Source organism: Mastigoproctus giganteus, chromosome 5 (assembly GCF_048544385.1).
Source record: "Mastigoproctus giganteus isolate SK-2022 chromosome 5, ASM4854438v1, whole genome shotgun sequence".
NCBI lineage: Eukaryota > Metazoa > Arthropoda > Arachnida > Uropygi > Thelyphonidae > Mastigoproctus > Mastigoproctus giganteus.
Genome location: NC_143579.1, coordinates 109,212,058 through 109,230,585, shown reverse-complemented (window position 1 = coordinate 109,230,585; position 18,528 = coordinate 109,212,058). Strand labels below are relative to the sequence as shown.

Sequence of the window (18,528 nt, the reverse complement as noted above, 5' to 3'; positions counted from 1 at the left end):
TCTCTCTCTCTCTCTCTCTCTCAGGCAGCCTGGGAGCGGGATTGCTGGCACCCACCGGTCTAGCACTACTTCCGGTGGGTGCAGGATTTTTGTGCATGAGGCACTTAAAATAGAAGACCAGGCCCAGCACCAAGTGAATATGGGCGGCCATTAGGGTCTATTCGCCAACGGGGAGCGGCTGTGCAGGTGACAGCTTCTCCCTGATGGCGAAGAGACCTTCCATACAGGTCTATTTTGCAGAGGTTCTGCACAAAGTCAACTTTATCAGGTGGAGATAGACGGAAGTCTAGGTGCCACCTTAGACATAATAATAATCTCTCTCTCAGGGTAACTCGCAAATTTTTTTTTAGCTGGTGCAGCATAAACCTCAGGCTTCCTTGCACAATGTGGCTAGTAATAATAAAATATTAATTATGTGTTTAAAAATGTTCACTGTTATTTTAAGTATATAAACTAAGTTGTGGTGGCCACAAGTAGTACAGTAGTAAAGTGAACACTGTACTAGGAATTTTAACTCCACTGGGAATTTAACACTCCCAAACCTGCGAACTCTATGGGGACATCCAACACAGCCCATTTGGGATAGTTTGCATGATAAGTTTTATTTGGAAAATTAATAGAAAAATAAAAATGCTATGGTCCATTTTGAGATCACTTTCTTTGAGAATTTCAAAAGTTTCCTCCATCTTCATGAAGAAATCCTTTAAAACTTTCACACTATGATTTTCAGTACCTCTTTGCATTCATTATCAAAATTTGCACATCAAATTCATGTGAATGATGTGAAGGTTGGGAAAGTGGTTAATGACAGCACCAAGCAATGCTCTTTCAGGATGACTTGGAAGGTCAGAAACATGGCAGCACTGCTTTAATGCAGCAAAACACAGTCTTACCCTAGGGGAACAGCAACTTGCATCCTTGGTAGGGTTAAATTAAAAACAGCAGGGCAGAAAGAGATCTGAAAATAACAATACATGGGACATGAAGATCTCAAAGTAGCACAGACAGGTGGAAAGGACATGGTGTCCTATCAATAATTAGCATTAGTTGAGGCATACAATACAAGAAAGCAAGCTTATACAGCAAAAAAAAAAACTCCCATTTCACCCATCCATTCACTCCAAATGCCTGTCTAGCTCAGCCTTAAATTTATTTAAGCTATCAAATTCTACAACAAGAGATGGAAGTCTGTTCCAGCAATCACCTACTCACTGACTAACGGCATTCAGCACATCTATTCTATAACTGTCTTTCCTCAATTTGAATCTGTGCCCAGTCAGGTTCATAATCTGAGCAAGAGGAAGAATCCCAAAAGCACTGAGCTTGCTCAACCTGTTCAAGGCCTTATACACCTCAATCAGATCACCTCACAGATGCCTAGTCTCCAGGCACTGAAACTTGCAGAACTTAAGCCTTTCTTGGTAAGAGTACCCCTTTGTTCCCCCTCACCAATCGTGTTGCCCTTCTTTGTACTCGTTCTAGCAACTCTATATTCTTCCTAAAATCAGGCCTCCAGGCCTGTACACAGTACTCAAGGTGTGGCCTGACCATCACCTTGTACAACAGGATAATCACGTTCTTGTCCCTGCTAGCAAAATTCCTATATATCGTTGACCAGACTCCATGACCTGCTATGGCAGACTGTCTGCATTGCTCAGTGAACTTCATATCTGACTGCACAATTACATCCAGGTCTTTTTCATTCTTCACTTCCCTGAATGTAGTACCAGACAGCTGGTACATTTCTCTTAGGTTACTGCTACCCATATGCAGTACTTTGCATTTATCAATGTTAAACATCAGTTGCCACAACTTATCTAGATTCTGTTGCAGTAGCATACTGTCTTTACTGTCGTTAACAATCCTGCCAAGCTTTTTGTATCATCTGAAAACTTGGACATTAAGCCTGATATACTTCATCAATATCATTGATGAATACACAAAACAGCAATGGGCCCAGCACCAAAACCTGGAGAACTATACTAATAACAATAGTCCACGAAGAGCAGTGTCCATTGATTATCACTCTCTGTTGTCTCCAACTCAACCATCCCTTTATCCATTGTAGCAACTTGCCCTTAATGCCATACCACCCCAATTTGAACAGCAGTCTTCCATGTGCAACAGTATCAAAAGCTTTCTTGAAATCCAAATACAGTAGAGTCCCGATTATCCGAGTCCTGATTTTCCGAGGTTCCGTGTTATCTGAGCTAGCTCTTAGTTCAATTTTTACATAATGGCTAAGTGATGCCTTAAAGAGTTGTTTTTGTTTGTATGTATGATGAGTAAGACTGATGAGAACAGATTGTGCTGATTCACGGAATTTCAACGACTCATCTCCCTCCATGTCCCTACACCCACTCACCACGAAACTTCAACAGTTTTATTTGTCGGGTTCAGTTGACATCTCGTTCAGGTGATTTTGCCTGCGACTAAAAAAAAAAAAAAATTAATTTTCTGTTTATACTTCAGCATGACAACCAGGTCAGTAAACTTTACAATAAATCGTCAATACAAATATTTATCTTATTTAGTAGTCACGGGCTTGAACCCCAGTTCACTCAAGGAATGTGTGTTATGCTCTCTTTCTCCTGACCACTCAGCTACCTCAGACCTGCCATTAGTTTATCGATGAAGACGAAGATGATGTGGGTCCAGGAGAAGGCTCAAAAATTTCACATACAGAAGGCCTAAATGCGATTGAGACTGCACTGCAATACATTGAACAGCAGAATGAGAGTAAGCCCACCGATCAAATGTTGTGACACCTGAGAAACATTGCAGCAAACAAATGAGGAACTTCTTTAAAATAGAAGACTTTGAAAGACTTTTTTCTCTAAAGCCTGATGATGCATGCACAGTACGTGTACTGTACGTACAGTATAATACTATGTAAGTAAATAAACACAGGCTAAGGTAAAGAAAGCCCACATGAGAAGCACAGAAAATTTCGCAAAGTTTAGCCGTGAAAGTATAGTATACTGTACTTTGTCGTACCGCACTTGTAGAGTTGCTTGCTCAATAAACAGACAGTAGATGTTATCGGTCTGTAGTAGAAGTCAAAAACGATATATTGATTGACAGGTAGGCATGACAAATGATGTACTGATTGGTGCATGAACAGAATAGATTATAACATCAGTTTAGTCATTGGTTCGCATTATAACGTGTAATTAATGAATAAAGAACTGTGCATAATTAGTTTCGGAATGAACGGCATAAAGATAATATTAGCGATGAATCTTTTAAAGTTGGAAGAAATTTGTGGGGAAAAATGAAACATTGCTTCAATTTCCTTGATTTTTTGATGAAATCTAAATTAATGAGACAAACTGTACTGTTTTAAGTGCAATAATTATTTTAAACTAATTAAATCACAAACGGAGTCAAGTGGAAAGTTTTGGCATTGTAAAACATGTTCTGTGTGCGCAAGTGTCTTTAAAAAAAAAAAATTACAAAATAAAAATACTTTAATAATAAACAAATTATCCTCTAGTGCACCCATGATTCTATAGAAAAAAGGTCAGGTTACCACCTCCATTCTGGGAGAGGTTCAGCTATCATGGGATTTAATTTCTACTCCTGACTGATAACACCCAAAATCTGTTTACCGAGCGAGCAACAATACAAATGCCGTCACGGCAAACTAGTTCCACCAGTAAACCACTCCGAAATTTGCCTTACTTGTCGTGTGGGCTTTCTTTACCTTCGCCATAAACACAATTACAGCATGTAATTATATACAATTATATACATACTTGTACATGTATTCTTTTTCTTACAGTACATATGTATGTACATGTACTTCATTAATGGCAGTATGGCTTAATGTCGCAAGGTCAGTATATGACAATTTTCCATGTTAACCGAATTTGACAGTATCCAAGCTGTTCTTGGTCCACATTAGCTCGGATAATCAGGATTCTACTGTAGATGATATCAAAATTATTTTTTGCATCCAGTTCCTTTGTGACCACATCATAATATCCATTAGGTAGCATGAATCAGAGCTGTAATACTCAATATGTTCTACATTGATAATAATATTAGTAAGATAATAAGAGGAGTTTACCTCAATATAGTACAGTCAGTCCTCGTATAACACGTGTTTGCACTACACGAATTCGATCATACACAATTTATAAATAGGGGAACGATATCTTATATAACACGAACCGAATTCACTTATGCACGATTCGCATTTGCGTTTACAAGAAATGGCAGTCGAATGCAGAATCCCCCCAACCAAACGCAACACGATAGGAATGAAGAGAAGATTCTGAAAATGTATTTATGTTTTTTATATTAGTGAAGGGGAAACATATTTCATAACGTAAAAACCAACACAATTCCAGCAATCAGTATAATCACAAATGCAATTAGATCAAGTTTACTACCAGTTTATAACAGATTCCACTAGCAGAAACGCAACTGGAAATTGTTTTTATTGTTTTATGATAGTAACCCCTAGAAATGTGCTTTAGTAAAATGTGAGGTGTTAATAGTGTTTCTCCGTCTTTATGGTGTTGTTTATTCAGTTACTACACGCGCGCAGCTTTGTTTATGTGTATCAAGCATGCCTCCTCATATTGTAATTGTGCTTTATTCCCTAATTATGAGTAAAATACTTTAAAAGGTGTGAAAAGGAAGCGTCCTGGTGAAGACACCGCAGATTCAGAGAGAAAAAGAAAAGCAATATCGATAAACAGAGGCGGACTGGGTCAAAAATTCTTACCCAGGGAAATTTATAGTGGCCTCATACTATGGTTTATGGCCAAAATCACACTAGCCTCCGGCCCACCAGGGGTTTCCCCGGTAAGGCTTATGGCCAGTCCGCCTCTGTCGATAGAGAAAAAATATGATATTGTGAAACACTTTGAGCGAAATGAAAGACCATGTGATATTGCACGTGCTACAGACCTAAATGAGGCAATGCCAAGAATTACAAAGAATGCAGAGAAAATAAAAACAACTTTCATAGCAGGAACAACTCAAAGTGTAATTAAAATCCATTAGATTAAGGCACAAAGAATTGGAAGAGATGGAACAGGTGTCATCTGTTTCGATAGAAAAATCAAACAAAAAACAAGTTTGCTTACGATAGAAGCAAAAGCATTAGCAATATTTTATTATGTAATAGTCGTAAAATACGTAAGTATTTTATTATGATTATTTATTGTTTGGTAATGTTTTGGTTACAAATGTGTGTTCAATCCAAGTTGGTCCTTGAGGTTGTCACAGACATTCTCTCAGATATGCCAGACAAGCTATACTTGCTATCTGGAAGTCTAAAACGCTGATGGAACTGATATTCGGGTGACACTCAAGTCAAGTGGACCCAATTTCGGCGAAGTCCGGACGGTCTGTGACAGCCAAATCTTCTGCTTGCACCTTCACGATGGTGGGACTGTTAGTAATCCTGGGTATAACCTCCATGCACAAGTACATGGTGGGTGACCACCCAGGTGTGAACCAACGTAAGCAGGGGTCGAGATGTGGCGCCCACACCACATGGAGGAACGCCGCCCCTCTATGTTACCAGGCAGTACTAGGTGGTAGATGACTCTCATCAACCGGTGAAATACCACCACTTTGCTTATTGGAGGCTTGAAATGGTGGAACCCATGTTTAGTCTCTAGAGCTAAGTTCCGGTCAACCTTTCCCTATCTCTTCCATCATGCAATATGATTGATGACTTTTGAGGTTATGATGAACGTCGTGGTGAGATCCAATATTCCTTACATTTCGAGGGTACAGCTCTAAAATGGTGTTCGCAGGCCGGCCGCTAGTTAGTACACCGGACTGAACCTATTGGTAACTCTCTAGGAAGCTTCCGGATCAGCTAGTGTATAATCTTGCTGCCTCTACTCTGCCAGATAGTGACTGGAGAGAGTCCGAGTAGTGTGTATGCGGGGAGCATTGTCGAGGCCACGTTATGTCAAGGATCTGGGTATATTCTTACCACATGTACGCCATATCCAAAAATTTAATTACTTCATACAGCATGTCCCACCTACTTTTCCTTACTATTGAATACACCATGAATTGTCAAACTAATAGAGCAAGCTTATCTGCGAAAAGATCTAAACCTCCCAAGGACTTCCTAATTCATTTCACAAATATACGTGGTCTCAATTCTAATCTCAACGATGTCCATTTCCACTTGCAGTCTGCCAAACCCCATGTACTTTTTCTGAGAGAATCTCAGTTATCGGTTGATTCATCTACTGCTCATCTCAGATGCCCAAATTATTCACTGTATGATTCCTTTCGCCTCAAAGGTGGTACTTGTGCATATGTCCGTTCTGATATTCCCTGTCAGAGACTTGGCAATTTGGAATCTCCTCTCTTTGATCTTCTCTGGCTTAAAATCTCTCTACCTCTGTGTCAAATTCATCTGTTGTCTCTACCGTTCTCCCAACTCCACTAATCACTTGGAGCTCTTTGACTTCCTCTCTTTGCAACTTGACTTTCTTCAGTCCAACTTTCCTCACAGTGAAGTAATTTTCCTTGGTGATTTTAAAGTTCACAACTCCAGCTGGCTTCCGTTTTCTAGTCACACCGACCCAGCAGGTCGAGATGCTGAGGCTTTTGCAATTACTAATGACCTAGCACAGATTGTTCATTTACCTACAAGAATACCGGACAATCCTAATCATACAGCCAATACGCTTGATCTTTTTCTCACAAACAACCCTTCTAAGTACACGGTCGAAGTGATAGGTCCTTTAGGCACTTCAGATCACAACTTGGTGATTGTCTCTTCTCCAATGGAACCTTTATCTCATGGCTATTCCCAACCACGTGTTGTTTGGCATTACAAGAATGCAAAATGGGATGACCTGCGAGACTTCTTTTCTTCTTTTCCTTGGTCGGATTACTGTTTCAAAACTTCTGATGTCAACGTTTGCTCAGATCGTGTCAGTGAAATTATTCTTGCAGGAATGGAATCCTTTATCCCACACTCCACTTTAAAATCTCGTCCTTTATCTAAACCTTGGTTTTCCAATAAATGTGCTAAGGCTGTCCAAGAGAAGAATGTTGCATATCGTAATTGGCTTGTTTCTAATTCTTCAGTTTCATTTTCTGCCTACTCCAAAGCTCGCAACAGTTGTAAAGCAGTTATTAACCAGTCCAAACTAGAGTTTGAACAGGCTAAGAGTAGAAAACTTGCTTCTTGCCCTAATGGTAGCCGAGCATTCTGGTCTCTTGCCAAAGCTATTGGCCACAACTTTTGCCCATCTTTGCTCCCACCTCTGTCCAAACCAGATGGTTCTGTTGCCACTTCAGCCAAGGATAAAGCTGACCTGCTGGCATCCCATTTTTCTTCCAGCTCATGTATTAATGATCTTGGTAAAACACCTCCCACCATTCCCAACACGCTCCATTCAATGCCTCCTGTGGTCTTCCGTCAAAAGGATATCAGAAGGATTTTGATGAATCTTGATGCTAAGAAAGCTCCAGGTCCTGATGGTATTTCTCCACTTGTTCTCAAAACCTGTGCTCCTGAACTTATTCCTATTCTTTGCACCTTTTTTCACTTTCATATTCCAAAGGTGTTTTTCCTTCTGCTTGGAAATTTGCTCATATCCAGCCAGTTCCTAAAAAGGGTGACAAATCCCTCCCATCCAATTATCGTCCCATTGCAATTACTTCTACTCTTTCTAAAGTAATGGAGAAATCAATTAACCGCCAACTCTTAAACTACCTAGAAACCTTCCGTCTGATCAACGATCACCAGTATGGATTCCGTCAGTGTCGATCCACTGGAGATATTCTGGCTTATGTTACCCATTTATGGACTAATTCAATGGAAAGGTTCGGTGAAACACAAGTAGTTGCTCTTGACATCTCAAAGGCTTTTGATCGTGTTTGGCATAAAGGTCTTCTAAACAAGCTTCCATCTTATGGTTTGCCAACTGTTTTTAGTAATTGGTTATCCAGTTTTCTCTCTGATCGCTCACTGAGGGTGATGGTAGATGGCTCTCTGTCTTCTAACTTCTCCACTAATGCAGATGTCCCCCAAGGTTCAGTTCTTTCCCCCACTCTTTTCCTCTTGTATATCAATGACCTTCTTCCATTGACTGGAAATCCTATCCATAGTTTTGCCGATGATAGCATATTGCATTCAACTTTCCATTTTGAGAAACCTTGTCCTGCTCAATCAGCTTCAACTTCTCGAAAATCTGCTACCAATTCCTTAAATGCCAATCTTCAGGTAATTCTCCAGTGGGGCAAAGACAACTCAGTTGATTTCAACCCTTCTAAAACTCAGTCTTGTCTTATATCTCGCAAAAAGGATTCTTCTACTCCTATGCTTATCTTTAGTGACACTCCGATTTCTAGGCAAAATGATATATCTCTTTTGGGGATTACCCTGACTTCTAATCTCTCTTGGCACAAGCACATTACAAATATTGCTTCCTCTGCATCAAAAAAACTTGGTTTTCTCTTTCGCTCTCGGCGTTACTTTTCTTCCAGACAGCTGCTCACTCTGTATAAATCGCAAATTCGCCCTGCCATGGAATATTGTTCCCATATCTGGGGTGGTGCCCCCAAAACCTCTCTCCGGCTTCTTGATTCCATTCAGAAGAGGGCAGTTAGGTTAATTAATGATTCATCTCTAACAGAGTCTCTCCACTCGCTTTCTCATAGACGCACTGTTTCTGCTGCATGCCTCTTCTACAGATACTTCCATGGGCACTGTTCTTCTGAATTGGCTTCTATAATTCCTGCTCTCTCTTTCAAAACAGTCCGAACACGTGCAGCCACCAGCCAACATCCATTTACTGTCCAACTTCAAACCCACAGAACCAACTTTTCATCTTCCTCATTTATTCATTCAACTGCCGTTTTCTGGAACAACCTTCCTTCATACGTATTTCCTGAAAATTACAGTCTACAGAAGTTCAAGTCCGTTGTCAACAAATATCTTCTTTCGTCTTCTTAACCTCAAACCCAAGCACGGTACTAAGTACTATAGGTTCTAATACCTCTCGTGTTTGGGGTTCACATAAAAAAAAAAAAAAAAAAAAATCTTGGGTAGTCGGCACCTAACCCTATTTTTCCCATAGGGCCTGTTGTTTATATTGCACGATTTTGCATTGCACAAGGGTTTCTAGGAACACAACTATCGTGCTATACGAGAACTGACTGTACGTAGAACACTTCCGTATGATACCCTCCAGAAATTAAAACGGAAAAAACGAAAAAAACCGACAACTTACCGGTACATTAGAGTAAAATATAAATAATTAAATAATCAAATTAACGCAATTAAAAGAATCTAACAAAAATATTCAAAACGAAAATCATTTTGAATATTTTCGTTAGATTCTTTTAATTGTGTTAATTTGATTTTTAATTGATTTTTAATTATTTTAAATTGATTTGAATTGTGTTAAATTGATTATTTAATTATTTATATTTCACTCTAATGTACCGGTAAGTTGTCGATTTTTTCGTTTTTTTCCGTTTTAATTTCTGGGGGGGTATCATATCGAAGTGTTCTACGTACTATATTGAGGTAAACTCCTCTTATTATCTTACTAATATCATAATATCCAATAAAATTGGTGAGACAAGACCTCCTTTTACCTTTACAAACCCATGCTATGTCTTTACTATCACTGCAGTCTTGTCTAGATTATCCTGCAATGTTTCTTTAACCAGTGACTCCATTATTTTCCCCAGAACACAAGTTAAACTAACAGGTCTATAGTTACTTGTGTCACCCTTTGAACCCATTTGTGAATTGGGGATACATTTGCACGCATCCAGTTCACAGCCTCCCCTGAGTCTAAGGAAGCTCTCATAATTATGGGTAAGAGTGTGCATACTTCCTTTGCTGCTTCCTTTAATATAACTGGATAGATCAAATCCACCTCTATGTACCTTCCTTATGTTTAACTTCAACAATTTCTCCTCCACTTTGCTCTCAGTTATTACAAAATCACTTAGATCCCTGTTTGCATTTGATAAACTTCTGACATTCCCCTCCTTGAATCAGTGATGTATCCAGGTATCATCATAAGGCTGGGGCATGACGACCAGACTTTTGAGGGTTTTTTTAGAATGCCTCCTGCACCCAGTTTATTTAATTTCAAATTTTTGGTTAAGGGTGGGCATATGCCCTCTCTGCCCACCCCTGAATACATCCTTGCCTTGAATAACTCATGTGTGAATGTAGATGAAGAATACTCATTCAGTTTATCAGCTACCTGAACAGGATCATCGATAGTCAAACCATCAATGTTAAGTGGACCAATCTGATTCATCCCTTTCCTTCTAGAGTTTAAATAAGTAAAGAACTCTTCGCTGTTTTTACTTGCATCATTTGCCAAAGATTTCTCGCAATCTGCCTTCATTTGCCCATCTACCTAACATTTCTAGATCCTACAGACAGTATGCTACTGCAACAGGATCTAGAAACGTTAGGTAGATGGGCTGGGAAGTGGCAACTGAAGTGTTTAATATTGACAAATGCAAAGTACAGCATATGGGCAGCAGTAACCCAAGAGAAATGTATCAACCGTGTTTAATATTGACAATTGCTCAGGGAGGTGGAGAATGAAAAAAATCTGGGGGTAATTATGCAGTTGGATATGAAGTTCTCTGAGCAGCAGATGGGCTGCCAGAGCAGGCCATGGAGTTTTGTTGTCAATGATATACAGGAATTTTGCTAGCAGATACATGGAGGTGATTATACCTTTTGTATAAAGCAATGATCAGGCCACACCTTGAATACTGCATACAGGTCTGGAGGCTTTATTTTAGGAAGGATGTAGAGTTGGTAGAACGAGTACAGAGAAGGGCAACAAGACTGATGAGAGGAACAAAGAAGAGAGGCTTAAATTCTGCAAGTTGCAGCATCTGGAGACTTGACACCTGCAAGGTGATCTGATTGAGGTGTACAAGGCCTTGAATTGTTTGAGCAGGTTTGTTTGTTGTTTGGTTTTTAGGGGCATTAGCAACTAAGGCCATATTGCTCCGGGATGTGCGGTGGTCATTCCCTGACCTTTCCGCATCCTCCGTATTTGGTGGTGATGGGCTCGAACCCCAGTCTAATCAAGAAGCGTGTGCTACGCACTGCTGCTCCTTCCCACTTGGCTACGGAGGTGCCCAGTTTGAGCAGGCTCAATGCTGATGGGATACTTCCAGTTGCTCAGATTAAGAACCTGAGGGGGCATAGATTCAAACTGAGGAAAGACAGCTGTAGAATAAAAGTGCCGAAGTTTGCCTTTGGCCAGCAGATAGTTGATTACTAGAACAGACTTCCATCTGTTGTTGCAAAAGTTGATAGCTTAAATAAATTTAAGGCTGAAAAAGACAAACATTTGGAGTGACCAGATGGGTGAAATGGAAAGTTTTCTTCTTTTTTTTTTTTGGCTGATTATCTATAAGCTTGCTTTCTTGCATCATATGCCTCAACTAATGCTAATGCTAACCTCCTTTGTGACTTGATTATAGACAAGCTTATATCTGACATAGGCTTCTGTGTCACCTGATAATTTATATGCACCCCATGCATTTTTCGTTTCTGTCACAAGCCTCATTAATTCCACTGACATCCATTTAGGCCTAAACCTTGAATAGCATTTCTTAGTTGCTATGGAAAGCCTAGTAGCCTCCAAGTTCAAGTCCTGAAGGCTTCCCATTTAGAATTCACCATTGGTAACACCATCAGTTGATCCCACTGTATAGAATTTAAAAATTGTGACACCACTGTAGTCACCTTTATGAAAGCAAAAACCGTTCCCTTTACCCTTGATGGTAGTTACATCTTTAAATAAATCCCACATCAGAACACTGTGATCACTGTCACCCAGTGGTTCCTTTATCTGCAAATTCTTAATGCATGAATAATAACTGCTGACAATCACATCAAGAGTATTACTCCCTCTGGTTGCCTCTTGAACATGCTGCTGCAGAAAACATGTCATCCAATAAATCTACAAAAGACTTGCTAGTGTGCGAGTGACCAATCCACAAGTTACAGTCAATATCTGGAGTTCTACTGCATCACAATGATATTCAATCAAAATGAAGTGAAATGACCTATCCTAATCTCCCTACACAGTTCTAATCTTGAACTATACCATTTTTATAGCAAGATGGAAGGATAGATTTTTTTGGCACAAAATTTGCAGATTATTATTATTATCATCATTAGCCATATGGTGCAAGGAAGCCCAAGGCTTATGCTGAACCAGCCAAAAAAAAAAAATTTTTTTTTTATTTTAACCCTGAGAGAGAGAACAAGAGTCAGAAGTAGAAGGAAATCACCAAGAAAGAGAAGAATGATGATATCCAGCTCAGGGCCCTGGGTGTGCAAAGCCCATACTCCACATATGGTGCCCTTGGGGTTTAATCATTCCCTCGTGAAAGCTGTGACTGAGTATGGTGATGACTGTAGAAAAACAGTATTTCTATATAATGCAACTATATAGTGCACAAGTAACAATACTGTATAATAAATATAACTTCATAAAAAAAAAAAAAAAAAGTGGGCATTACTTTTAGAATGGTATTCATATAGTGCCATCCACTGATTTAGTTAAAATGTATGGTTTATTATTAATTAGTAATCTAGTTAGTTTAATTAAATGCTCTTCTATAATTTTATGCAAAATCACATTCTTTCTAGTTATCACTTTTTTCTAAATAATTTTATTAGATATTATATGTCAGTATTTTTCAAACTGTTCTGCACAACAGTGATTTCTATGAAAGGCCTTAATGGTGCTAATGAGAACTTTAGAATAATAGAAAATAATAGTGGGAAAACTTTTCCACATGTTTTAAGAGGTTTTGAAAGATGTAAAATTTTACTTCTGAAATTCTATTTAAAAGAAAGGGTTCTTCTGCAGCAAAAGTTTAAGAACCACTGTCTATATTATAAAACAACTATATAAAAGATTATACCTAGAAAGACTCTTTCTTTGCCAATAGTGTAACTTCCACAAACTATTAATGTTTTAGGATTTTTTGAAATCTTCTGAACAGCCACCGCAGCAATATATCTCAGAGTAGTGATCTGAGAAGGAAAATTATAAGTTGGGTTGCAATACCTGGGAAATGAAGGAAAAAAAACTCAAATTGTTAAAAATATTTGCAAAAGTAAGAGTATTTTTCTCCAGTAATTCTTACTGCAAAAAAATATTTTAACAAAAGATACATACTTCCCATATTATGTCACTAGCTAAACAAAACAGCCTTTTTAAAAATATCAAGTAAGATGTGCTATGGACAAGGTCAGCTTGAAGACATACCACTGTATTGAGCCCTGTGCTTGCTCTCTAAAACATTTTTAATTTTAATAAAATTTACCAATACAGTAGAATCTCATTAATACAATGATCAAGAGAGCTAAATTTTAAAGTTTTGTAAATAACAAGGTCTGCCAAAAATATCACAACTTGACCATTTCTTTGGTACATATATTAGTTAACTTTAATGTAAGCTTTGTCTAATAATAATGCATATTTTGTTTAGATATTATTTTATTTATAAGAAAAACCATGAGGTAAAAATATATAATTTAAATGAAAATACAGTGTATAATTGGCAATACAAATAAAAACAGAATCATAGTCTTAACATTGAAGGAAACATACAAATATATAATTTCTTTATATAATTTAAAGAAAGAATCCAATTTCATTTTCAGTTTGTGTTATATGCATTCTTAACTAGAGCATAGATATTATCAAATGCAACAGTTGTTCCGTTATCAACGTCACTGCAGGCCAACATATTGTGTTCAGTGCATTTTGGGCATCTTATTTAGAGGGCAGCATGTGTGCTTTTAACTTTTACACTGGTAACAACATATATTTGCTTGGCTGTTAGAAGAATTTCTGGTGTTGGCATTACTGTGATAGCAATATCATTATGAGCCTTAAACTCCCCAAATTCTCTGACAAAATTCACATGCTCCTTCAAAGTCTTCCATTTCTCAATGTTAATATTATACAAGGTATGGCTATTAAATAACAAGACTATATGTGCAGCCAGTGGTGTATTCAGGCCGGAACTCACCGGAACAACATTCCGGTACTTTTTTCTAAATGTCATAATAGAAAATCATTAAATTTATACACCTAATAATTATGAAATAATGGCATAATATCCATTTTACCCATTTCTACTAAAAATACATATTAATAGTAACCTTTAAAATTAATAAATTTCTTTAAAAATTTATTTAAAAATAAAAATATAAATTTTGCAATGAAACTTGAATGTTTCTTACTAAAGTACAATGTGTTAGATAAAGAGATCCAACAAATGAGATATACTGTGATGAGTGCAAATGCTGCATTTTGATTTGCCATGAGCTGAATGCTAGAACTGGTTGTTCTATGAACCGTGAGTCTGAAGTCTGATTCAATTACTGTACAGTAGATGTTGCGTTATCATATAGTCTTCTGGAGAACGAGTGTTCCAGTACTATTTTTTTTACGACAAGCGTTCCGGTACTATTTTTTTTTAGCAATACACCTCTGTGTGCAGCCACTACACACCAAGTGCCACCTGTGAAACAAAGGCACAGCAGTTGACCTCAAAAACCTTCTCTAGTTGTCTGTCAAGTCACATTCCTACACACTCATTTGCTTTGCAGTGAGAGAAGGTATCATTACTGGTGTTCTTGCTGTTTGCCAGAAAAATGACAGAAAAAAGAAGGAAACAATGAATCAAGATGGTGCCAAAAATTCTGAATGAAGATCAAAGAATGACTCCAAATTTGTGAACAGGTTTTGAAAAAATTGAATATCTACACTTTCTGACTACTGTAATTACCTGCAATGAAAGTTGGTTGCTCCAGTACAATCCACAAACTAAAATACAGGGCACAATATGGCCTTAGCAGCCCTTGTGCCATTAAACAACATACCAACAACAACTAAAAGACAGTCAAGTGCAATGGAAAATAAAACAATCTCCCCCCCCCCCAAAAACAAAAAAAGCAAGAACGTCAAAATCAAAAATGAAAACCATGTTTTCTTCGATATTAAAGGAATTATTGTAGCTGAATACATTCCACCAAATCAGACTGTTAATGAAACATACGACATTGAAGTTCTGACAAGGTTGATTAAAAAATTCGAAAGAAGAGACCTGAATTGTGGAAGGATGGTTTGGACGCTCCATCAAGACAATGCTCCAGCATACAAAGCATTCTTTGTTTGCCAGTTTCTGTCCAAAAAACAAATCTCTGTGTGTGAACATACATCCTACTCTCTAGACTTAGCCCTTTGTGACTTTTTTTCGATAACTCTTAAACTACCTAGAAACCTTCAGTCTGATCAACGATGACCAATATGGATTCCATCAGTGTCGATCCACTGGTGATATTCTGGCTTATGTTAACCATTTTTGGACAAATTCAATGGAAAAGTTTGGTGAAACACAAGCAGTTGCTCTTGACATCTCAAAGGCTTTCAATTGTGTTTGGCATAAAGGTCTTCTGAACAAGCTTCCATTTTATGGTTTGCCAACAGTTTTTTGTAATTTTTTGTAATTGGTTATCCAATTTTCTCTCTGATTGCTCACTGAGGGTGAGGGTAGATGGCTCTCTGTCTTCTAACTTCTTTACTAATGCTGGTGTCCCCCAAGGTTCAGTTCTTTCCCCTCACTCTTTTCCTCTTGTATATTAATGACCTTCTTCCATTGACTGGAAATCCTATCCATAGTTTTGCCAATGATAACACATTGCATTCCACTTATCATTTTTAGAAACCTTACCCTGCTCAATCAGTTTCAACTTCTCAAATATCCACTACCATTCCTTAAATGCCAATCTTCAGATAATTCTCTAGTGGGGCAAAGACAACTCAGTTGATTTCAAACCTTCTAAAACTCAGTGTTGTCTTATATCTCGCAAAAAGGGTTCTTCTGCTCCTATACTTATCTTTGGTGACACTCCGATTTCTAGGCAAAATGATTTCTCTCTTTTGGGGATTACCCTGACTTCTAATCTCTCTTGGCACAAGCATATTACAAATATTGTTTCCTCTGCATCTAAAAAACTTGGTTTTCTCTTTTGCTCTTAGCGTTACTTTTCTTCCAAACAGCTGTTCACTCTGTACAAATTGCAAATCCACCCTATCGTGGAACACTGTTCCCACATCTGGGGCAGTGCCCCCAAAACCTCTCTCAGGAGTCTAGATTTCATTCAAAAGAGGGCAGTTAGGTTAATTAATGACTTTTCTAACAGAGTCTCTCCACTCACTGTCTCATAGATATACCATGCCTTTTCTACAGATACTTCCATGGGCAGCGTTCTTCTGAATTGGCTTCTATAATTCCCGCTATCTCTTTCAAAACAGCCGAACATGTGCCACCACTAGCCAACATCCATTTACTGTCCAACTTCAAACTCACAGGACCAACTTTTCACCTTCCTTGTTTATTCATTCAACTGCTATTTTCTGGAACGACCTTCCTTCATACGTATTTCCTGAAAATTACAGTCTACAGAAGTTCAAGTTTAATGTCAACAAATATATTCTTTCATCTTCTCAACCTCCAACCCAAGCACGTTACTAAGTACTATAGGTTCTTATACCTATCAAGTTTGGGGTTTTCATAAAAAAAAACTAAAACACAGGGCACAATATGGCCTTAGCAGCCCTTGTGTCATTAAACAACATAACAACAACTAAAAGACAGTCAAGTGCAATGGAAAACAAAACAATCCCCCGAGAACAAAAAAAGCGAGAATGTCAAAATCACAAATGTAAACGATGTTTCTTGTTTTCCTCGATATTAAAGGAATTATTGTGGCTGAATACATCCTACCAAATCAGACTGTTAATGAAGCATACTACAATGAAGTTCTGACAAGGTTGATGAAAACATTCAAAAGAAGAGACCTGAATTGTGGAAGGATGGTTTAGACGTTCCATCAAGACAATGCTCCAGCACACAAAGCATTCTGTTTGCCAGTTTCTGGCCAAAAACCAAATCTCTGTGTGTGAACATACATCCTACTCTCTAGACCTAGCCCCTTGTGACTTTTTTCTCTTCCCTAAACTGAAAAGTGTATTTAAGGGCACCCATTTTCAGTCCACTGAATACTGTTTAACAACCAAAGTGTTTAAAGGACAAACAGAAGATAACTTCCAGAAATGTTTCTGCGCTTGGAAGAATCCTATGGAACAGTGTCTGCAAGCCGAAGGCAATTATTCTGAAGGGGATAACTTGTAAGGTATGAATATTTCATTACAACAGTCTCATTATTTAATAGCTATGTCTCATATTTGTTTCCCAGGAACATTTTTCAATGATATCCTCTCCAAAGCCACTCTTTGTGAAGTAGATGATAATTATACTTGATATAGTACCATGTCAAGCAATAATATTATGAACAGCATCCAAGATATCCCACTTTTGCTGAAAATTTTTATCTGCCTCTATGCAACAGATTAAATACTTTATTAGACAGGCTCTATACACTGGAAGTTCCACATAACGCTTGGAACTCCATAAAGCTATTGGTACTGGGAAGTGAAAATAATAGCCTTATATTCTTCAGTTTGAGCACCTCAACAGAATGTGCTGTAAAATTTAAATGACCTAGAATCATCAAAATGTTCTTTTTTGTGTTGAAAAACTAAAAGCACTTCTATTGGCCTCACAATCACATTGAAGTTGATTAACTACTTTAAACATCTTGACTTGGCATATTTCCCAATCACAAGCAGGTACTGTATTAACAGCTGCACTGTAGAATATCAAAACAGTTATTCTTTCTTTGCTTAATTTTCCATTATTACAAGAATCTTCCTGAATAGTAAGTGTTTTATTTGGAAGAAAATTTTAAAATATACCTGTCTCATCAAGATGAGAAATGTTCTTTCCATCATATTTTTTAAGAATGGACTGTACAGAGTCTGTAATTTACAAAACCAAGTCTGTAATTTTTAGTTTGTCAATTGATCCAAACTCATCACAAAAAAATCCCCAGGGGCTGGTGAGTATGGGCTTAGCACACCCAGGGTCCTGAGCTGGATATAATCATTCTTCTCTTTCTTGGCAATTCCCTTGTATTTCTCTCTCTCTCTCTCTCTCTCTCTCTCTCTCTCTCTCTCTCTCTCTCTCTCTCTCTCTCTCTCTCTCTCTCTCTCTCTCTCTCTCTCTCTCTCTCTCTCTCGGGTAACCCAGAATTTTTTTTTTTTCAGCTGGTGCACCAAAAGCCTCAAGCTCCCTTGCACCATATGGCTAATTATAATAATTTCATGAACTAAGTTATTTTTCCCTTAAATCCTTGGAGCCATCCACTGCTGAATTTGAAATTGCTAATTCCATGGTAGAGTACTAAGTAATTGGCCTTTTCCTTCAAATTAGATGAATGCATTTCGTGGTACCCTTCCTCCTCACATTTTGCTCCACAAATTAATTTCCTATTTTTTTATTGATGCATGCACTAGAATTTTTTTTCCCCCAACTTTTCAACATTATAGGCAAAGTAGGGAGAAGTTTGCTGTATTCCTCTGCAATATTCATTTTACTTTCTCCCATCTA

The 18,528-nt window shown here is 37.9% G+C and overlaps 1 protein-coding gene across 2 annotated transcripts in view; it reads right to left on the bottom strand.

Annotated features, from left to right (window-relative positions):
• The window catches only part of LOC150085629 (uncharacterized), a 126,838-nt gene that overhangs the window by 32,306 nt on the left and 76,004 nt on the right, over positions 1-18,528 (bottom strand). For both annotated transcript variants that reach the window (XM_090374145.1, XM_090374146.1), the window contains exon 6: positions 12,925-13,070. In XM_090374145.1, the coding sequence (XP_090230271.1) occupies positions 12,925-13,070 (146 nt within the window). The remainder of the gene's footprint in view (positions 1-12,924; positions 13,071-18,528) is intronic.